General features: G+C 47.6%; 1 protein-coding gene across 3 annotated transcripts in view; it reads left to right on the plus strand.

Annotated features, from left to right (window-relative positions):
* Positions 1-17,278, plus strand: part of COL28A1 (collagen type XXVIII alpha 1 chain) — a 1,696,952-nt gene that overhangs the window by 1,258,602 nt on the left and 421,072 nt on the right. For all 3 annotated transcript variants that reach the window (XM_069648530.1, XM_069648529.1, XM_069648528.1), the window contains exon 28: positions 14,494-14,562. In XM_069648530.1, coding sequence (XP_069504631.1) covers positions 14,494-14,562 — 69 coding nt within the window. The remainder of the gene's footprint in view (positions 1-14,493; positions 14,563-17,278) is intronic.

The following is a 17,278-nucleotide window of genomic DNA, read 5'->3' on the forward strand; positions in this document are numbered from 1 at the left end:
TTGAGGAACCTTGACTGCAAAGAATTGTTAATTTTTAGGAGAACTATTATTAACTGATAATTATTGCATCCAGACCCAGGAGGGATTCCTGGGATGTCTGAGAGAGATCGTGGTGAACAACCCAGAGTGCAGAGCACTCAACATATTTTCGGTTACATTTTTCTTAGTGGTAGGGCCAGTTTAGTGAATAGGTTTGGACCGAGGACTATTTTAATTTTGGACCATCGATGAGCACCTTAGTTTAGTTTTGTAGGAAGGGAACACCCTTTTAGTTGTAGAGTCAGTGAGGAATTTTCTTTTAATGTAAATAAAACTACATGTGAACCATGTCCCCGGGTTTGAGTCCTTCTTTTGGCTTGCCACCCTACCGTCACTGATTTGTCTTCCTACTTTTGTGATGCTAATGGTGTGAACACCCCGCGGAACTGGACTTCATGCATACCTTTGCATATGGCAAGCCTCATGCATCCTTCTAACAAAACATTGATAACAGTGGATGTTGTAGGTTTGTTACCTCTAGCGAAGCCAGTGGCATAGTTTTACAGTTTGATTTATGGGCATTCTGGACCAGGTTCCGCAGAAAAAGATACTTTTTTCCTTTAACCCAGCAATAGCTGACCCACTGCTAGCTCAGTTATTAAACCAGTCTCCATACTGGCTGTGGACTTGTTCCTGAGCATTCAGGTTTCCTTTCCACACACCCCACTCCAGAGAGTCTGGTTGTTGAGGTCCTACAGTGGACTCAAAGTCGACTACATTACCATCCTTGCTCCCAGATAGGGAAGCAAGTTATTGGCAACTTTTGGATGAAAGGTATTTGATTCTGGCAGTCTGATATAGAGGGCTGTGTATGCCAACTGTAACCAGGCTAAATGCACCCACTGTTTGTGGAATGTGCTCTTGGAGGCATCAAAGAATCTCCTCATACCTGGGATTAGAGAAGGTTTTAATGCTTAATGATGGGAAGGAGGGATCATGTTGGATACTCAGGTCAGCCCTGGACAGGGCAGACTGTGTGGCAAAATCCATGCACAGTCATTCTTTGATGCAAATGGCTGGCTTTGCCACTGCTATCAAAGCTGAACTCTTGGGTATGCCCATTGATGTGACAACCTCCTCAGTCAAAATGTGGATCAGTCTCTGGAGATGTTTGAGACGCACACATTGACCACTAAATCTCTCAATAAACAGTCTCCACCATCTCCTCTTATGGGTCATCCCTTTTGGGATTTTTCCTACTTCAGGTGCACTTTGGAAAGGTCAGCTTGGGTTTCCCTTCCAAAGTATAGGCAGAGGAGCATAGAGATGAGTAGTTGCCTCAGCCGCCCATCCCCGGGACCTCATTTCCAAACCCCTCTGAAATGGACTTTAGCCATCCCATCCTAGCAGGGCGAGCTTATCCTTGCATGTGAAGGAGTGGTTGGGCACTACTTCCAATGCCTGGGCCTTACATATTATCAAGAGGAAACATTACCTCCTATTCATTTAAAGCCCCCCCAGGCTGTCCTTCTCACCTCCCCACTGTAGACATTTTACCTCTGGAGAATGGTTATCAACTCCTTGCAAAGTGCACTAGAGGGAGGAAAAGTTAATACTTATTATTTTCTTTTACCAACGAATGATCGGACTGCGTCCCATCCTTGATCTGATGTTTCTGAACATGTACCTGCACAAAAACAAGTTTAGGGTCGCCCCCATGGCCCAGATTATGTAGGCCCTAGAGTCACAGGACTGTCTGGTATCACTGGAACTTCGTGATGCTTACTTTCACTCGCCAATCCATCCCACTGCACTGTGGGTCATCACCAAGCTTTTGGCGATGGTGGCTTCACCTCTCAGGCGGGACAACGTCACATCAGTCCCTACTGGATGATTGCCTCATTTAAGCCGGTACACCAGATCTAGTGTCATCCCACCCATGCCACATCTACCATCATCTGCCACACAGCTCTGGACTCTCTTAGCCCTCCACAGAGTTTTAGTTGCCCCATCTCAGTTGCTCCATTTCATCTTGGTGATTCTCGATACCCGATCCTGCAGAGCTTTCCCATGTGAGGAGAGGGTGACAAACATCCTTGAGATGGTTTGTGTACAGCATTTGTGGGACTTTTTAATCTTATGGCTGCCTGGATTTTTGGCTAGGTTGTGTGTGAAGTCACTTCAGTGGCTACTTTGTTGTCAGTGAGTCAGATTCGTCTGTGTGGATTCCTTATCTTTGATATCTATCTCCCAGCGGAGCTGATCTTCAGAAGCTTTTCTGCTGCCAGGGGGCACAGCGCGCCTCCACGTTGGCACTCGTTGGCTCTGTTCAATGCCTCTACACACCCAAACTGGACATGATGATGGGGCAAGTATATATAGAGACACAGTGGCCCATGACCTAAGTTCCCTTTTTTCTGCGCACTCTGCTAGCTTTAGGGGAGACAGCTTCTTTTACGTTTTTCTCAGGTCTCATTACTTTTGACTATATGCCGAATCCAAGGAAGTCTTTGGGGGTTTCAAGCCTGCTTCGACTGCAGGCTTCAAATGTCCATCTCAGATGTTCACTGGATTTGTCTTTATTGCTTCTGTGAGGGGCACAGCAAACAAGACTGCATGACGTGTCAGTCAAGACTATCCAAGGCACTTATGGAACAGGAGGCAATGGTGTTCACTTTCCTCCACAGGGAAAAGAGTCACAAACTGACGTGTTTGAGGATTCCCGGACAAGGAGAAAAAGACAGGAAAAGGGAGAAAAAGAACAAGAATTAGCGCAAAGGATGTCAGTCTCCAGGTGTTTCTTCAAAACACAATATCGAAGAATAGGAGCCACACTCCAGGAAAACCCATGAAAATCAGGCTCCACGGGTGCGTTTCCCCACCTTATCCACTACTCCAGACGAATGGGAGGCAATTAGACTAAGATGCTGGACATCTTTGCCAAGGCCTTGGCACCATCTGCTTTGACCTTAGCGCTGATGGTTCCAGCCTTGGCGCCATAGGAGTCCACCTCTCTTGGATGAGCTATCATTGACACCTGCAACCCACTAAATTATCAGCTCTTAGCAACCTGCTAAATTTTCAGCTCTTAGTGACTTGCTAAAATATCTATCTAGGCCCTATGTCAAGGTGATGTTTTGTCTTGGGTCCTAAGCAGACTGCAGCTGCTTCCCTTAACATGGAAAATGAAATAGATTTGATTTGCGTATATGGCAAATTAGGTTCTCTCACTGGCCTACTCAAAATGACATATGTAGGCATGTTTGCATGCGTGTATGATATGAATACACTGTTTAAGCTGCTGAGCACTTTACTATAACAAATGGTTACAGGAATTAATGAATGAAACACACATTTGTTTGTGACACATGATAAAACTCTTGCTCTATAGCTACATGGCAATACAAGGCTAATACATGCCTCTAGAGCATATTTGAACATTAAAGTACTATGAGTATACTTCTGCTGTTTGAAGCACTATTATAATATTGTAGTATAGACTGCTCTTTAAACATGTAGCACATTACTTGCTCTTTCTTCAATGCATTACATTGAAGGCATTACATTCTACTCTGCATTGTCAAGCTAATGCTGGTTTACTATTATGAGGAGAATTCTGACCTGAAAAGGTATCTCAATTGTTGCTCCAACCCAGAGGGCAGAATGGGTGAATTCCCATTACACTAAGTCCACAGGGGAAGGGCTCATTCTCCTCAGGCAAGCAGGTGCAGCGCTGCCCCAACAGAGGTCAGGGTAGAGGTGCACAGAGAGGAAGCGTTGCTGCCTTCATGGTTCCCTCTGCTGCCACAGGTGCAAAGCCTCTTTGAGTCAAACTTCCATCATCCCTCTGTGGGAGTCAGTATATCCGAATTTGGCAGAGAGTGGATGACCACTTCTGACACCTGGGCCTTACTGGTCATTCACCAGGGATACTGTCTACCTTTTTCTCATTGCCCTCCGGGCTATCCGCGGGTCAGACAATTCTTGCCTCTGGACATTCTACTACTGGAAGAAATCTGTCAGCTTCTAGAAAAGGATGCCATAGTCCTGGTTCCCTATCCAAAATGAGGCAAGGGCTGGTATTCAACCTATATCCTGATTCCGAAGAAGGACAGAGGCCTTCACCCCGTCTTGGATCTGAGGCTTTTGAACTTGTACTTATGCAAGTTCAAGATGGTTACCTTAACTCAGATTCCACAGGCCCTGGACCTGCAGGACTGGCTGGTCTCGCTGGATCTCAAGGATGCATACTTCCATGAGCCCAAACACAGGAAGCACAGGAAGTACTAGAGATTAAAGGTAGGAAATTGCCATTAACAGTTGAAGGTCCTGCCATTCAGCCTCTTTTCAGCACTCAGACTCTTCACAAAGCTGCTGCTAGTGGTGGGGGCTCGCCAGAAGGGAAGACATCCATGTGTTTCCCCTATCTGCACGACTGGCTCATCTGAGCTTGCTCCCAGACCAGACATTGGTGCACTTGCACCAGCTGTGCTGCCTATTACACAGCAGGGGCTTCTCACTGAACTTCAGGAAGTCTCATGTTTTGCCATTACAGTCTATCTGATTCATTGGTGCAGTCTTGGTCACTCGCCTGTGTTGGGCCTTCCAGATTCGGGACCAAATAGCAAAACTTCTCCAAGATGGCACATGTCTTCCAACCACAGGAAAAGGTTCCTGCCTCTGCTATTCTGCATTGCTTGGTCTTATGGGCTCCTGCATTCTTGTGGTGCCTGAGGCTTGGCTACGCCTGAGGTTGCATCAATGGCTTCTCAGTTGCCAATGCTCACAATTTCAGGGGCATACCTCAGACCTTTTACAGGTCTCTGCAAAGGTGTTCAGGGACCTGGAATTATGGCTTTGGATGGACAGCCTGCTGAAGGTTGCGTTATTTTGACAACCCTGGCAACAACTAATTATAGTCATGGAGGGTCCCTGAAGAGCTGGGGTGCTAACGTCCAGCTCTGTCAACGGGTGACCTTTGGTCTCCGCTGGTATGCGAGGAACACAACACTTTTCTAGATCTGATCAGGCTGGCCCTGGTCTCTTTTCTTCCAGCTGTAAAAGGCAACACTGTGTTGGCCCTGATGGACAACACAGTGGCCATGCACTACCTCAGCAAACGTGTCTCTGACAGTGGCTCACCTGGCCGGCAAGCAGAAGGTGTTGGCGGATGCTTTCAGCAGACAGTTGTCAGCCTCCTAAGAGTGGGACCTCTGCCAGGAAGCTCTGGAGGATGTGTTCTCCCATTGGGGGACCCCACATGTGGACCTCTTCGCTTTCAGTGTGAACAGTAAACTAAGGTGTTTATGCTCCAGGAATGTCCTTTGCAGGGAACTCTGGGGGATGCTTTGACAGTCGAGTGGGACTTCAAACTGCTAAATGCATTTGTGATGATCCATGTTATACCACTGGTTCTAAGGAGACTATGCCTGTTCTGGTCCATGATGATCGTGATCACTCCAGGCTGGGCCCGGAGAACGTGGAGAACGTGGTACGCACAGTTGCTGATCATGTCCATCTGCCCTCCTTTGCACCTTCCGCAGAATGCAGAACTCCTCTCCCAATTAGAGGGACTGATCCTACACCCAAACCTAAACACCCTCTACCTTTGTGCTTGGCTGCTGAAAGATTGAGGTATAAGGAGTGGGATTTGTCAGAGGACATCTCAGACCTGCTCCTTTCTGCTGGAAGACCCTCCAACACATGCATCTATACATCTATACAAGCTGGTTGTGTAGGTCCCCTTTAGTTGCTCCACATGTTCTTTTTTTTTTGTGTGGATTTTCTGCTTTCTTTGACCTGGATGGGCCTCCATATTGGCACTATGAAGGGGTACCTTGCTGCCATTATGGTTTTCAAGATGGCCCCAGAGCAGGCCTCTTTTTTCACAATCCCGGTGATGTTGAGAGTGAGGTCGTCCTTTCTCCCAAAAGTGGTCTCTAGTTTCCATCTCTCAAAAGATCCATCTTCCTGTCTTTCTTTCCTCTGCCTCACACCAGACAAGTCCTTCCCACATTAATTTGGGTCATGAACACTCTTGAAAAAGACTCACAGAAAAGTTGTATTTGCTTTGTTGCCTGTTCAGTACACAAAGTATATAGGGCCTCATTACGACCCAGGCGGACTTCGCGGTGCTAAATGCACCGCGAAGCATGGCGGAAAGCCGCCGATAGCGCCATGGGGGTTGGCGGATTTACCGCCCCATTCCGACCTCGGCGGAGCGGTAAATCCCCAATCCCCATTCTGCCCTTCCCCATTCCCATTTTCGCCCCATAGGGTATAATGGGAGTGGGGAAGGAGTTAATTACGCCACCGTAAAATACGGTGGCGTAATTAACAACGAGGTCCCGTAGCGCCATGGTTTTCTCCGGCTGGTAAAACCAGGCGGAGAAAACCTCCATGGCGCTACGGGAACTCGTAGTATGGCGGAGAGGTACGCCATGCACTACGCTGGCGTAACACCCTCTCCGCCAGGGTCCTAATGAGGCCCATAGTCACGTTTTGCTTAAAAACCTTTGAACAAACAAAATATGAATACCTTTCAATGCCCTTCTTTAAAAGAGCAAACAGCATAAAGTACATTTAAACCAACCAAAACCTGACTACAATTCCATATCCCTCCGTCTCACTGTCATTCTCCTTCTCTTTCTTACAAAGCTTTAGGAAGTGGTAGGTACAATAGCATTTCAATTGTTCAACTAGTAAGTAAAGTGCAAATATAAGATAAAACAGTACAATTGTTACATTTGTATAGAAATAATGTGGGGTACGGAATTAAATCACAATCTTCCATACCCAAGAAGGAGACAGACTGACTCACTATAATTTTATTGTATCCGTTAATGTGCCCTAAATCTTGGCTATTTATAAGATTAACAATGATTAGCACCTAGAGGGCGCTAGAGGGCCACCCAAAACGACGCCACGGCTTGAGCTCCTGCTCTGCCCGGGATTAATCCGTACGAATCCTGCTGTTCCCGGCTTGGCTCTACATAACCAAGGGTAGTTCCCGGTTCCTAAGCCTCACGACTCCCATCCCCTCGAATGTGGAGGAAAATCGGCCTTTCTACGCCCCAGAACGACCCACCCGGTGCTGAGGCCCACCATTTCAAGCGCATCGGCCATCTCGGTGCGCGAGCAGCCCCAGGAGAACATTTGTTCCGGGCACCCCCCGACGGCGAGGCTGTTCTAACATCCGCAGCTGAAGCAGAGACGTTTGGGGCTCAAAGTGCAGAGGAAACCAGAAAGTCCCCCCTCCCAGGCACCCACCACGTCAGGAACCGGCCGGCGAATCGTCACTGTGGTGGGCGCTGGCCATCGGCGCCGCACCGGCAGGGCCGCTACTTCGGACCCGGAGACAGCCCCGGAGTCCCTCCGTGCACGAACATGCCCCCCGCGCCGGGTGGTGTAAACCGAGCACGGAACGAGCTCCGGGGGAGCCAACACATCGAAGCTCTGACACGGCGGGAAAGGGTGCAGCCTGGGCGGAAGTGATTTGACGGTGGAAGCTGAGACAGACCCACGGCAGGACCGCAGACTGAGGTACAGGTGGCAGGGCGCAGGGATTTGGAAGGAGGAGAGATCGCAAGCATAAGCGCACACACCGTGCCCCCGCGACCCCCAGCCACAAACCGTGCTGCTTTCTGAGGCCCGCGGCAACAGGACTCCACACCCCCGAGTGAGCGGTGCATCGCAACCCACAGCTGCAACTAATAAAACCCCCAGGGCCTCTGCTCCAGCGAGACGCTTAGACTACAATTGAAACCCGCTACATAAAGCATCACCCACCGCACGTAACCCTTTACGGTGAAGGGCCTTCGTCGACCTACTCCACGTAAGAATCGAACGATCATCACTCCTATGTCTCCGGAACGGCCCACAGTGCAAGTTCTCGAATTCCCCAGGGCTGCGGCTGGGTCCTGCCTACGTACGGGAAGCACTCCACCAGAAAGCAGTCACAACAATCCAAACCCTCTCTCCTTTTGCCAGCATTTGCAACCCCACCAATGCAAAGGACACTGCGAGGCCTCCGTTCGGTGGTAAACCTACAGTACCGAGAAACCTTACATACTCAGCAAAGCAAGATGGGGAAAGCAGATAAACTGCAGAGGAAGCTGACGTTTGAAAATGGTACGACTCCGAAAGCCCCCACTTACAAGACGAGAGTGAACCCACGCCTGGCGGCTCACTTCAGGCAGCATCAGGGACCAATCCGTCTGAAATAAAAGAACTTCTCTTAGAGCTAAAAGTGGGCATCGGCAGTCTAAACAGTAAAATGGACGGCCTGTCCTCTAAAGTAGACCTAATGCAACACTGCATCGATACCCACGGAATGATTAACCGAGGTTGAACAGCGGGTCTCCGACCGGGACGACGGCGCGACGGCCTTATCGAGCAAGGTAGCCAGACTTGAAAGCCAAATAACCACAACCATGGCCAAGTGCGAAGACTTAGAAGGCCGCTCCAGACGGAAAAATATCCCAATCATTGGAGTAAGAGAACATGAACCCCAGACGAAGCTGGAAGATTATGTTGAATCACTTTGCATCTCTCTTTTTGGCCGAGAAGCGTTCTCACAACTGTTTATGATAGAGAGAGCGCACAGGATCCGTCCGCCAGACCAGCCCCTGGTGCCCCGTCCAGACCCATCATTGTGAGATTACTAAAAATTACAGAGACCGGGACGCCATTCTCCGCCTGGCCAGAGAGAAGGGAGAACTGCTCCACGACGTGGACAAAATCCACTTCTACCCCAACTTCTCGGCCGCTGTACAAGCACAGAGAAGAGCTTTCACCAATGTCAGGCAAAGACTTCGAGACAACCAGCTGGTCTACTCAATGCTGTTCCCGGCACGGCTCAGAGTACAACACAACAGAAGAGTCCACTTCTTCCAGTCCCCGGAAGAAGCCCACACGTTCCTAGACCAGAATGGTTGCCCGGATCAACATCCTCGTCAGCTCCGTCCCCAAAGAGAAAGAAACCCCAGGAATCCTCCTTAAGGAAACAGCACCCAGCAATCACCCCAGTTAATCACAAGGAGCCAACCGGAACAAGCGCAATATAGTAAACATGGCAGGGCAGACACGTTGGGAAAGCCCCAAGCGCCCCTAGCACAGCATTTGTTCCCACGTTCAAGTTGTGGGGGATCCCGACGGACAAGTTGGGGGTTGTCCGCGCTATGGGAAAAGTTTTAAAGTTATTAGTTTGGACACGCGCCATTTGTTCACGTCCGATCCCGACCCATGCCCCTGTGCCCTGACAAGCCCACCACCTCTACAGAGCCTTCCCCATCGAAGCCGCCGCATCATCCGGCAGGAGACCCAGTGCGCAACAAGTAAAAACACGAGACTTGGGCTGGCCTCATCGCTGCCGGCTAACGCGAATATAACGAGACGTAATCAACTCTTCGACGCGCTTCATTCAAGGTTTTAACATGGAACATAAGAGGAGGTAATATCCCGATCAAAACCAGAAAAATCCTGCAATACTTGAGAAGGCACGAGATCGACGTAGCCATGCTTCAAGAAACACATCTACCCCCTGGGAAAGAACACCTCGGGCCAGAAGCTGGGGTTGGCACAGGTACTTCTCCTCATATTCGTCGTACTCCAGAGGAGTCGCTATCCTTATCCATAGGTGACTAAAACTTCCGGCTAATCCAATCCACTCCGTGAAGGACACCGAAGGCAGAGCCATTCTAGTGAGTGGTACAGTAGCTGGCCAAAGTATAACCCTTATCAACTCCTACGCTCCGAACACAGACGGCCCTGACAATTTTGGTTGGGTACTAACACAGCTCTACGCCCAGGCTCAGTCAACCATAATTTGGGGGGGCCATATGAATACAGTGCTCGACCTGGCGAAAGACAGATCGAGAACTACGCCACAGCCCATGTCCAAAGCCTGTTTTCAAATAAAAGAAATTTGCAGGGCATTTGATCTGAAGGACGCATGGAGAGCAACTAATGGGGAGCGGCAAGAATACACCTTTCATTCAGCAGTACATAACACAAGCTCCAGGATCAACTACTTTTTCATCTCTGCACGGGGTCCACTGGTGAGCGATTCTTGCTGTATCCTCCCAAGAACGCTATCCGATCACTCCCCGATAAGCCTCAATCTCAATCCAGCCAACTCTAAATCCCCATTACAGCGCTGGCGCTTCAAAAACGGATCCATGCGAGAGGAGGTATTTGCAGCCGAGCTGTGAGAAGAAATCGCCACTTTCCTGGAAGTTAACACAGGGTCGGTCTCCTCCCCCGGCACAGTCTGGGAAACGCTGAAATGTTTCACTTGGGGGATTTGCCTCGCTAAGGAGAATGGTATTCTTAAGCTCATCAGGCGTGAGCTGGCAACCAGCGAAAGGCGCCTTAATGACCTGGAACGACAAATCATAAGTACAGGCGACCCCAAAATAAAAGCGGCCCTGAAAGAGGAACTTCAGATCTTTAATTCCACAGTGGAACGAGAATTAAAATTTCTAGCCCGTAACAACCAAATGAGGCATTATGGTGAAGGCCAAAAACCCGGTGCCCTTCTGGCAAACCTGATAAGAGCAGATAACAAGCTACCCCCTATAGAAGGCATACGCTCCAAACAAGGTAAGATGATCCACACAGACAAAGTAATGGCTGAGGAATCCAGGCTTTCTACCAAGACCTTTACAGCACAAAGCATAACAGTGACTCAAATTCTCTACTGGAGTATCTGGAAGACACAGAGCTGTACTGGGTCGAGAGTCATCTGCGGGAATCACTCAATGAAATGATCACGCCAGAGGAGATCATAGAAGCTATCAAGACCCTTCCGAACTCCAAAGCACCTGGACCAGATGGCCTAAAGGGGGAATTTTACAAAGCATTCGACAATACCCTTGCCCCCCTCCTAGCGGCAGTATACGAGGAGACACTTGAAAAGAAGACACATCCCCAATCCCTCTGTGCCGCTAACATCATCCTTTTACACAAACCCGGCAAGCCTCCAGAGGACTGCGCATCCTATCGTCCCATCTCCTTGCTTAACCTTGACAATAAAATTCTAGCAAAGATACTTGCGAACAGGTTCATGCCACTAATGCCCGCCTTGGTCCGGGCAGATCAGGCAGGGTTAATTCCGGGCCGCAACACGTCCTTTGGAATCAGAAGAATGTTCGGCGTTATCGCAGCACTGGATCCCGCTCAGCAGGCAGTCACGGTTCTTCTCGATGCCGAGAAGGCATTTGATTCGGTGGAGTGGCCCTTCCTGTTCGCAGTGCTCACCAGGATGGGACTGGGTGCCCGATTCATCAAGCTAGTGTCCCTGCTCTAGACCAATCCACAGGCTAACATCAATGTGGGAACAGTGAATTCGGCCCCCGTGGAATTACAACACGGAACTAGACAGGGTTGCCCACTTTCGGCGCTGATTTTTGCCCTAATAATGGAGCCCTTGGCGTCCAACCTCAGGGAATTGAGGCAACAAAGAGGACTTAACATAGGACCACACAAGCTCATCACATCCCTGTACGCAGATGACGTAGCGCTGTTTGTGCGCGACCCCGAAGAAAATCTAAATCCAGTAATGAGAGAAGTCATTAAATTCGGAGCAGCCTCAGGTTTAAAAATCAACCCGTCAAAATCCATCATATTCCCATTGACCCCATCGACCAGGGCATTTGCAGATGATTTTCAGTTTACATGGAAAAGATCCAAGGTCCGGTACCTAGGGATTCAGTTGGCACTGACTCATCAAGAGGTGTTCCGAGACAATTACGAAGAAGTCACCAAATCCTTGCAAGAAAAAGTGGTACGATGGAAGTCCCTGCCATTGACTCTCTGGGGAAGAGCCTCTCTAGTCAAGATGGTGATACTACCGAAACTACTGTACTTATTCACGAACATTCCCATACTACTGCCACAATCTTACCTGAAAAGATTGAAAAGCTTGGTTCTTGAATTAATATGGGCAGGTAAAACGGCCAGAGTGGCGCACTCAACGCTATGTCTTCCGGTGACGAGCGGTGGACTAGCCCTTCCAGATTTGGAGAAATACTTCTGGGTGGCACAAGCACAGTTCCTCAGTCATTGGTACGCCCCACAACCAGTCAGACCCCACGTGCAAGTGGAACGGGCCCTGGCGACACCCAACTAGTTGAGTGCTGTTATACTCGGCCAGACCCCGGTCCCCAATAACACCATGAATGCGACGCTCTCGATGTACAAGATTTGGAAAACACTCGCCCAAAAATATGGAGTGCAAACGCGGTACTCTCCCGTTCTTCCTGCAAAATACCTACCAGGGGCGCCGCTGACATCCGAGAAAGTTTACCACCAATGGGTTGAAAAGCTCCACATAAACTCCCTGGGAGATTTCTTCATTGAGGACAGTTTCATAACCCCACAACAGGCCAGACAGAGGGGCGGCAATACCGCACTGGATATTTTCATCTACTTTCGAACTCGATACACTCTGCAAGCAATCCTACCTGATTTTCCAAATCAACCACAAACCTGGCAGTTACTCCATAACACAATACAAGCACAGGGAGAAGGCAGACTGGTATCGCAGATCTACAAATCTATTATCACCGGCACGACCACCAGCAACTCCCGTGCAAAAACCAGTTGGGAAAAGTCCCTACGTACATTCATCCCTGAGGAAGACTGGACCTTCATTCTGAGACAAATGCAGAAGATGGCTCTCAACTCTCGCTTTAAGCTAATCCATTTTAATTTCCTTCACCAAACCTACTACACGCCAGCGAAAGCAAACAAACATCACCCTGAGGCATCTGCAAAATGTGAAAGATGTGGTTCACCCTCGGCAGACTTTGTGCACCTCCCATGGGACTGCCCCAAACTGTCCCTATTCTGGAGCCAAGTTGTAGAGACAACAGCCACGATCGTGGGAGAAACCGTGCAGCCCGCCCAGACAGCAGCCCTGCTCGGTATGATGAGGCTCCTGTCAGCACCAATAAGAAAATTGCTTGGCCTGCTGTTGACTCTTGCTCGGAGGCGGATTGCCGTGGCCTGGGGTCGATGTCCCACCCCCACAGTCGCTGCTTGGCGCAGGGACATTCTGTATTGCCAAGATGTTGAAACAGACTTCATTAAACTGTTGCCCCTTCATGCCCGTCCGCCGGACATCTGGGGCCCCCTGGTAACCTTTCTGATGAATGAAGCAGAGGATGCCCCATCCTCCCCTGAAAAAGACAGTTAGAGGAGAAGGCCATGTTCGGCAGTTTATCTGGCTTAGTACCTCCACCTCACTGAGACATTGAACTGGGGCGATGCAATACGCAGCACAATGTGCACTGAACTTCAGAGTGGGATGTCGGGGGTCAGGAGGGGGCGGGACGAGTGGGATTTGGTGCAAGTTATGTTCACCCTAATATGGGTGTGTAGTTGTACTGTGTTGACATAAAAGTTAAAAATAAAGGTTTAAAAAAAAAACAATGATTAGCACCTGGCGAGGGCGCAATCAGAATGTAAGGACCATTCCGGTTGGCTTTCGCCGGGGCATTACCCGGCTGGGAATCCCTGGATTCCGTGCCTTTGTCCCCAGCGGGGGGGGGGCGTGGCAGTCCCTCAGTCCATGAGGAGGCTCGAAGCGGGGCCACACGGCTGGAAGCCGCCTTCGTTCCCCGCCGGGGATTCAGGTATGTTTTTTTTTGTCCTCCATCCCTTCCGCCCTCCCAACCCCACTTACCTTCTTCTCTGTCGTCTTTCAGGAACGGACAAGCTGGGAACTGTTCCCAGTGCGTCTGCTTCAGCTGGCCACCATGGAAAGAGAAAACAGACTCCTTTTTCCCTTTCCCGGTGGCCATTTTCTTGGTCTTTTTTTCTGTCCCGAAACGCTGCAGTGTTTCGGGACAGGAAAAAATGCTTTTAGTGCCCCGGTCACGCAGATCTTGCAGGCCGGGGTACTAATAGCTATATGCCCCTTGCGGGGGGGGCATTAACGACGCTGGTAATGCCCCGGGGCCTTTGTTAAGGCCCTTGCTTCGCTCGGGCCTATAACTATGGGCTCCAGGGCATTACCTGAGTCGGTAATGTCCCCAAAGCTCGGGGCATATTGCTTAATTATCAACAGCAGGATCACTGGGCCATATGCCTTTCCCGCCAAGATGCTCATCAATCTCACTATCGATGTTCAGTTGGTTTAGCATTCGAAAATGGGTGTGCTGGTGTTACATACTCTTTGTTATTGCTACATGTGATTTTCATGGAGTTTACATGAAACACAATGGTTACTCTTTTTTGTTTCAATTATAGTTTTAATATTTTAAAATCATGACACTACAAAGATAATGTTTTCTGTATAGCCTCAGTAACTAAAACAAATTGCATTCAAATGAACCAATGTCAAGTACATCTAAATCAACTAATTTGTGTAAAATGCTTAAAAGGAACCCTTGAATGTGTAAACAAGATATTATAACATGGATTTTAGTAATTTAGGAAGATGTACAAATCCTGGGTAGTTAATCATTGTAAACATTACTATTGTTCCGTCTACTTTTATTATTTCAACAGGGAGACCAAGGCCATAAAGGTTTACCAGGGCCAAAAGGTTCACCGGGACATGGCATTCCTGGTCAAAAGGTAAGTGCTAAACTTTGTGCTCCACTGTCAGGATACTGTACTTTCTTTACTCCAGTATACATGTGCACATAAATGGAAAAACACTTAACAGTACTGGCCATCAGTGGCTACCTACATGGAAACTCAGAGCCTCAACAAAGACAGTACATGGGCGATGGAGCACTTACATTCTCAAAGCACTGAAAATGTTCAAAATGGGATAATCCTATCTACATGTCAAAGGTGTGTGCTGCTGTTGTTTTTTTGTGCATTTGTTTTATGATGAATAAACAGTTAAGGTGGTAATACATTTGATTGCTTGATTGATATGGCATTTGCCTCAGGTGAACTAATTTAAATCAGGCAATACAATCTTACATACCAGGGATCAGAATTCAGACCCTGGCACCACCATTTAGTTTGTACTAGTGCTACTTCACTAGTACAGTGCTGCCTCAGAGTAGTAGAATAGTCTGAGTTAGTATAAATGAAGAATAATGGTGATCTTCTGGGGTTCCTAGTGAATGACAAACTTCAAAAAGCTCAAGCCCTTACCCTGATAAGGAGATGGAAAGTAGTATCTAGAATAAGAGCCTCTTACTGATTGATAGAGGGCTGGCCTTTGGCATTACTCTCGCAAAAAAATCCCGGTTCAGTATTCCAGGAGTCACACCATATGTCTGTGTTACTATGCATCCAAAAAATGTTACTGATGAACATCTCCCGACAATAGCAACAAGCCAATAAAATCATATAGGGAAGTGGGAGAAAAATTCTCTATGGACCTTTATGTGACCGCCCTTTGAATGATCGGGTGGGTATACAGGGAAGACATACGATAAAGGATACTCAAAAAGAAAGTGTGTGCATGGTCTCACAGGTGTTCTGCACACACATTAAGAACATGCACTCTGAATTCAATAAAGCATAAAAGCTAACACTCGGATTGTGCCAGTCAGGAAAGTTATTACAAAAATACTAGAAGGGATGTGGGTTAAGAGTCTCATGAGTACACTAAACATCAGGAAGCAATGTTAGTGTTTGTGAAGCAGACACCTTTGGCAATATTATATACGGTTACTAAGATAATGACAAATACTCACAAGACAAGAAACATCACCTACTATGGCAGCTATGATCACATACATTGACAATGCAGCAACACAAGAAACGGTAACAACAAAAGGTAGAAAAAATACACAACTCTACGCCAAGAGCAAGTTGCAGTAGCGGTTACATGAGAGATGGGACATAATAGGCATTCATACAGATGGAGGCTATGTGCAAAGTCTCACCACTCAATATATTCATGTTTCAGAGTAGCGGCCTGCTAGTGGTGGGACTAGACCAGCTGCTACTCAATGTTCCTACCTGAGGCTGACAGACGTGGGATCCCATAGGCCTGCAGCTCCTCTGAAGGCATGGTACTTTCAGGTCTTAGCAAAGGAAGACTAATTCAGGAGGAACAGACTTCGAGTTCCAGGATAAATTGGGTCTGAATGAGGGAATCTGTAGTTTCCTCTCTGGATCCAAGTAATGGACCTGGTAAATGATCCAAGACACTGATTTTATTAACAAAGTCTCAGAAGATGAAAAGAACAACGAGGTAGACTACAACTTTGTAAACTTTGTAGTACTTGAAAACAACAGGAGAGAGACTGCAATGCAACTGTTCAGAAACCGCAAATCTGCTTTCTCTGGAAAACACTCACTTGTCAGACCAGGTGCTGTGCCGAACATGGAGGAGATGTAGGACTCACTCTCACAGAGTCCCCATTTGGACGAACAGGAATAGTCAGCAAAGTAAGAAAACCATCCTATAGAGAGGTAATAAAGAGGGTGTTGACCCTTGCACCTTCCTTTGAAGCCTAGCCAGTTTAGCGCTAATCCGGGAGTTGCCTTCTAGTCCAATCAAAACCAAACTCATGGTTGCAAGGCTAGGAAACAACCTATGGGAGAAAAAGAAAGGAGGAAGGGGACTCTTCCTGAACCACGAAGAGGGTGGGAAAAGCTCAGTATGGGGAAGACTGCTGTAGACCAAAGGAGGAAACTAAACTGAATAATCCCCAACCCTAGACACAAAGTGGGTCATTTAATTGCATGCAGGAGACCATCAACATGTGTTGCTGGTCTTCTGCATTCACTTTTCATAACTCTCAAAGCGGAGTTTAAAAGTAAAGATTAAAGCAAGGAAAATCATCTTTAGCATTTACATTTGCTCTCTGCTTTGAGAGACATACAACACTGCCTCCAAATATGTTTTGCAGACAGTGTTATATAATGCATACTTTGGAATTCACTTGTTCATTAGCAGTTGTTAAGTGTTCTCCTGAGATGGAGGAGGAAAACAAATCAGAGATGCTTGATTGATCATATAGACCTTTTCAATTAAACACTGTTTCTTAGTCCCATTTTTCCGTTTGATCTTCATCATTTGGTACTCTAATTAAAGCATGGGAAAGTATAGAATATCCCATGTTTGGGAAAAATATGTACTTTTTTATATCAGTAGTTATCTGGCATGTTTATTCTGTATATTTTCCTTTGCCCCCGCTTTCATACAGTCCTTTTCATTCTCCAATTCACTATCTACACATATGATTATGTAGTTATTTCAAATGCCTCCATTTATTATAAAAGGGATTGTAAATATTAACATATATATGTAAGAAATACAATAAAACCGAGAAATTACGTCATACGCAACAAAATGTGTTTCCTAGATAATGTATTGTCA

This window comes from Ambystoma mexicanum, chromosome 2q (assembly GCF_040938575.1).
Source record: "Ambystoma mexicanum isolate Mex_15411 chromosome 2q, UKY_AmexF1_1, whole genome shotgun sequence".
NCBI lineage: Eukaryota > Metazoa > Chordata > Amphibia > Caudata > Ambystomatidae > Ambystoma > Ambystoma mexicanum.